The 5,589-nt window shown below is 31.5% G+C and overlaps 1 protein-coding gene across 1 annotated transcript; it reads right to left on the bottom strand.

Moving 5' to 3' along the window:
• Nucleotides 1-406: 406 nt before the first annotated feature.
• Nucleotides 407-4,655, bottom strand: LOC124910766 (deSI-like protein At4g17486). The gene is made up of 4 exons (XM_047451443.1): nt 4,293-4,655; nt 3,388-3,649; nt 1,500-1,567; nt 407-916 (listed from the first exon to the last, which is right to left on the bottom strand). The coding sequence occupies exons 1-4, from the start codon at nt 4,425-4,427 to the stop codon at nt 623-625; spliced, it is 759 nt and encodes a 252-aa protein (XP_047307399.1). The 5' UTR covers nt 4,428-4,655; the 3' UTR covers nt 407-622.
• Between the last annotated feature and the right edge of the window lie 934 nt (nt 4,656-5,589).

Genomic DNA, 5,589 nt, shown 5'->3' with positions numbered 1-5,589 from the left:
TTTGTTTTTATCCTTGAGAGGAAGATATAAAAATAATAATAACAATATAATAAACTATTAATTAGTTAAATTAAAACTATTAATTACTTTTAATACTAGTTAGTGAAACTCTTATATAATAATTTCAATAATATAATTTACTTTTTACAACTTTTTCTTCAAGAATGTAACAAATATAAATAGACAATAATCTTTGCAATTTTTCATTCATTTAATTAAGATCAATAAAGATAGTTTGGCAATATTAGCCAAAAAAAAATCTAGAAAAAAATGCTAAACAAATCTGTGTTTTCATTATTCTAAATTTAATTAAAAAAATGGGATATAATTTGAATCAATTTCCAAATAAAAATAATAAATGTATGGACATTCTTAGTCTAGGAGATGCATCATAGAATTTAAATTAAAAAAGAATCAACAATAGTTAATGTAATGAAGAAATTGGAACAGAATTAAGAAGCAGATAATTGGTAAATGTAAAAAAAGATTGTTGAGAATGAAAATAACTATTGTTTCCAGCAAGGACACGACAAGATAGCTAACAGTCAGTCGCGCAGAATATTAACCAATAAAAGAACATGAATTTGAATCCTCCTCTAATTTTGCCATAATTCTTCTCTTCTTATATGAGCCTCTCATACATTTGGTCTTGTTGATGGAGCATAGCAGTTTCCTCTTGCTTCTCTAGTCCAAGCCTAGTACTATTATCAATTGAAGCTGCTGGTGGGGGTTTGTCACCTGCAGAAATAAGGTTCTTGAACCAGCTTGATTGGAACTTAGGAATCCCTCCTCTATTTATATTTCCTCCTGTTGTTGATTCTTGATCAACCGTCTTCATAGAATTTGAACCAATATTAACAAGGAAATGGTATGCCACTTTACTAGCTGATGCAATCTCTGTTTTCGCTTGTCTGAACTGAAAATATTTATAAAAAAAGAAGAAAAATGAATCAATTAATTCGACATCCCAGTTTCTATTACAATTCCCCTACAACTTTGCCTTCAACTTTATTTACAAGATTTACCCCCCCTAACCATGTTGTAGTACTATATATATATATTTACAATGCACAACAAAACTGATTGATTCTCCTTAGTCAAGCAGATTTAAGATATTTAGTAGGGCCTTTGTCTAATGAAGTAAACCCAACTAACCCATCATCCTATCATCAATCACTTAATCAATCAAATCTTCAACCAAAATACTAAATTACACTTACTTTACTTTTTACAACATTTTAAATATTAAATACAAAATATATTTTTAGCCAAAACTCAGGTTTATTTCTAAATAAAAAAAATCTATTATTGTCACACACAAAAGATCCTCTTTGCTTGTTAAATAAAGGATAGTTGTGGGACTTTTAAAAATACCACTACTTTATTGTTTATATTTTAGTCATTTAATTCAGATAATCCACTTTTAGAAAAGAAATGATTGGTCATGGTACATTTTGAAAGCAAAACAAAAACTATGTAACAATAGGATTACTACTTACTCTGTATGCTGTATTTTCTGCAATTTCCACTGCAGCATCTCCAGCATGGGCAAAGCGGTTGATCCAACCTGTTCCAGAAGTCAATAAGAAAAACACCCTTTCTCTTGGGTCAAGGACAGAAGAAAATGTATCTCTCTTTGATATTTTGTCTTTTCAATGGACATTTTTATAAGTCCTCTTTCATTGTTAATAAGCAAGCATGACCAACATAAAAGACTTCAATTCATGGATAGGAAAGGAGTTGAGGAACCAAAGACAAAATTAACTTCACAATTTACATGATTTCTTTGTATGACTTTGGTTTTACTTTAAAATGTCATCACAAATAAAATTCACATTACTTGCCCTTTATTATCATTATTATCAGAACAAGTCCAAAAACAATATTGACCCACCTAGAGAAGAGGAGCTGTAGGTAGTGAGCATATATGGTGGCATGAAACTAATCGCAACATATTGATGGACAGATTTAGCACATGATGTAAGTATATTGGAGATTGTGGAAAATACAATCTAAGCAGTATTATAATTATAATGAAACTATGCCTTAAATAGGAACGCAAAAGACTACTTAAGAAGGATTACTTACGAAAAGAAAGGATACTAGGGAGTATCTAAATATTCTAATTGAATATCAATTAATCAATCACATAATAAACCTCACTAATTATGGGAAATAACATGATTAGCCTAAATTTATATTTTCCACACACCCTTCAAACTGGGCAGTATATTTTCATCAATCAAATGAGACACGTTAGTTGTTTAATTCATCCCAAATGAGATGGCTTAGAGGTAACAACAAAAGTGCACAGAAGGACAATGTCGAGTTTGTGACAAAGTGGAATCACAGAAGTGTGTGCAGACTGCAGTGTGTAGAAGTGCGTGAAAAGATGGTTCGGAGTGTCCAGTGTCTATGTAGAAGATGTCAAACCTTTTGGTTGTTGATAATTTGGCCCAAAGCTGAATCAGGCTGCTCAATTTTGAAATGAGCTATTGAATTTGGCCAGAAGTGAGATGGCCCAAATAGGGCCTGGCTTAATTTCCCCAAGTGACCTAATTAGGGCACAAATGGCTCTAGAGTTGTTAAATGAGTGAGTCATTAGCTGAGATTGTTGATGGGTGCAAAAGGGTGTTGCAGAGAATGACAGTATGTGGTACTACTGCAAATTTGAAGATTTGTTTGATGCTGGAAGAAAATAGCAAAAAAAGAAAGAAAAAAAAATGGACTATTGAATTCCTCTCTGCCAACTGATACGCCTACCACTGTTGAAGTTCGTTGTTGATGGATAAATTGAGAAAAAAAAAAATTAATTGGACTATTGAAGCCCTTTTCCAACAATTATGTGGACCATTGGTGGTGAAGGCGGCAAAAGAATAGGGGCTATGCCAATATTTAGAGAACCTGTTATGATACCATGTAGGCTTCCAGTATTTTATTGTAATTTTTCAAACATGATGAGGTTATGCCTTAAAGAAAACAAAAGACAAATTAAAAAGGCACTTAAAGACAATATATCCTCCAGTATTTATGCCAAGTATTACCAACGGATGTACCCACTTTGCCATAAATACAAACCGGGGTTAAAGTTATAGAAGTATTTCAATAAATTAGAAAGACATTTCCAAGACTGTGCTAAATTTAGCTCTCTGCAGCAAGAGCTAGAAGACAAAAGAAACTGCAAAGAATACTATGCTAACTAAAGCACCAAACAACTACACTTCTAGCAAATACACAGACTATACCCACTCCAGACTACTATGTATATAAAATTCTCTAGATTGGCAAAACCTAATAAAGTATTGTATTAGATAAGGGAGAAACACAAAAGAATATAGAAAACTTTTTGAACGGATCAAATAAACAAGTAAAGAAAAAGATTATTACCAGGAGGTTTAGGCACACCAAGCCTTTCAGAGAGCTCATCACAAAAGTGGTTGCAGTTTTTTGATAGCAAGTCATATGAGTCTCCAGACCACTCCCTACTAAGTTCTCTCAGGATCTGGTTAACCTTGAATTTGGGGAAGCTTGTTTTCCCAAGGATTATATATTCACGATACGTATACATAGGATTCTTGCTAGCTGGGCAACTAAAAACTCCAGAGCCTTGTTCACAATACCCAAACGACCATTCATCTTCTCCATGAACCTGGCATCCATCATATATTTCAATTTTATTTGCCAAGAAATCTCATTAAACTTGCAGATAAATTTCCAAATCCAAGGATTATGTTGTTATATGGATAGATATCTAGGACTTGATTGAAAAGAAAAGTAGGAGGGGAATGTAATAGGTGCCCTCTTAAGAAGATATTTAGTAAAGAAGTTGCTGCTGGCAATTTGGAAAGGGTATTATGGAAATTGTCCGAATAAACTGAAAATTTTTTCAATGGCAATTAGATCCCCAGATAATATGATAAAACCATTCGTTGCAGATGTCTCCAAACTTGTGAATGGTGGAGTTCAACCATCAATTCTCGCAGACATAGATGCTTACTTCGAGATATATAAATACACAAGCAGTAAACGAATCAAAATCAGTATGTTTAACTGTCTTTTGCTTAACTTTCGTACATAACGAATGAGTTTTAAGGATACCAATATTAGTTTCTTGCCGATTTGAATCCATTGTGAAGATAAAAACCTTGAAAACCACTAGATTACATAGTCAGAGTAAAGCATAGATCACAACTGGGATCAATCAATCAATTAATTTCATAATTCTACTGGGTAATGAAGAATAATAACAGATGAATAGACTGACAGTTATTTTTCTAGGAAGAGAGAGATACCTGAACGGCGCTGTGGAAGATGCCACCAATCCCGATTCCGTCCTTGAAGATCTTGTTGATCTGTAGAATTGTGTTGTTCGTCTTATCTGAGCCGCTATTCGTTACATCGTATACGTGAAGAATCACATCCGTCATTTTCAATTATCGTTATCTTTCTCTGTGAGTTTGATGAGGTCTGAAGTTGAATTGTTGAACCCTAAACCACAGCGTGACTCAAAAACTGTTTCTCTCTCTAACAATGAGCACCATCGTTCCCTCCTTTTTGGCTTGCTGGCATGTGATTTGATTATTATGCCTCGATATGCTCTTTTTATCTTTTCTTGGTTTGCATCTGCCACTTTTCTTTTGATGCTCTCTCTCTCTTGGTTTGCATCTGCCACTTTTCTTTTGATGCTCTCTCTCTAGGTTTAAGTCTGTTTTGTTGTCTATATGTTTCAAGTCATGCATATCACTTTAAATTATTTTGAATTTCATTTGTAGGTTAGATCTAGTTAAATCTTATTTTTTCTAGTTTATTTCTAATGTTTATATATTAATTTATTTAAATGGTTAGATTAAGGATGATAATTTAAAACTGTTCAGTGGTAATTTAATCGAATTGTTCCGTTTGAGACAATTTTTTCGATATGACGGGGGATGGGACAGGGCTCGAAACCGCCTCAATTTCACTCCGAACACTAAAAACATAATTAAATATATAAAATTACTAATATATTTATTTATTATATTTTATAAAAGTTTTAAGTTTATTTTTTTGTAATAATATATTTTTTTAATATATTATAATATATTATATTAAAAAATATGTTTATATAAAAAATTATTTATTTATGAGAATATGGTATAAAAGATGCCCCGCAGAAATTTCAAAAATCGAATGAGGCGGGAATGACAGTAAAAAAATCTCTGAAGTAAAAACGGGTCGGAGATGATAGATGCATTCCTCGCTCTGAACAATCTTATTGCCATTGAGATTGAGTATATTTAATATGTTTTAATAGTTTGAGTTTATTCTTATTATTAATTTCTTTGTAAAATGTTAATTTTTATTTTATTTTATTTTTTAAGATAATTTATTTATAAAAAATAATGTAACAATTTATTATTAAAGTTATAAACCAAATCAAATTGCTATAAATGGGTAAACAAAGAAAAGTGACGGTTAAGGATTTTTTTATTTTATTTCATGAGAAATCAATTTTTTTAACTTTTTTTTTAAATAGAAATACTAAGTCTAGGATAAAATAACTTATTACTAATCTTTAAAATTATATAATAATTAATATTATTTTATTAG

The sequence above is a fragment of the Impatiens glandulifera genome, chromosome 7 (genome assembly GCF_907164915.1).
Source record: "Impatiens glandulifera chromosome 7, dImpGla2.1, whole genome shotgun sequence".
NCBI lineage: Eukaryota > Viridiplantae > Streptophyta > Magnoliopsida > Ericales > Balsaminaceae > Impatiens > Impatiens glandulifera.
Note: the sequence above shows the minus strand (reverse complement) of the source record. Positions and strands in the feature narration are given on the sequence as shown.

What these genes read in the sequence shown, in the direction of transcription:
- LOC124910766 (XM_047451443.1), bottom strand. Translation starts at nt 4,427, where the DNA reads ATGACGGATGTGATTCTTCACGTATACGATGTAACGAATAGCGGCTCA. An exon ending in TGGTGTGCCTAAACCTCCTG is followed by an intron (nt 1,568 to 3,387) that starts GTAATAATCTTT and finishes CTTCTGGAACAG; the next exon opens with GTTGGATCAACCGCTTTGCC. An exon ending in CAGAAAATACAGCATACAGA is followed by an intron (nt 917 to 1,499) that starts GTAAGTAGTAAT and finishes AAATATTTTCAG; the next exon opens with TTCAGACAAGCGAAAACAGA.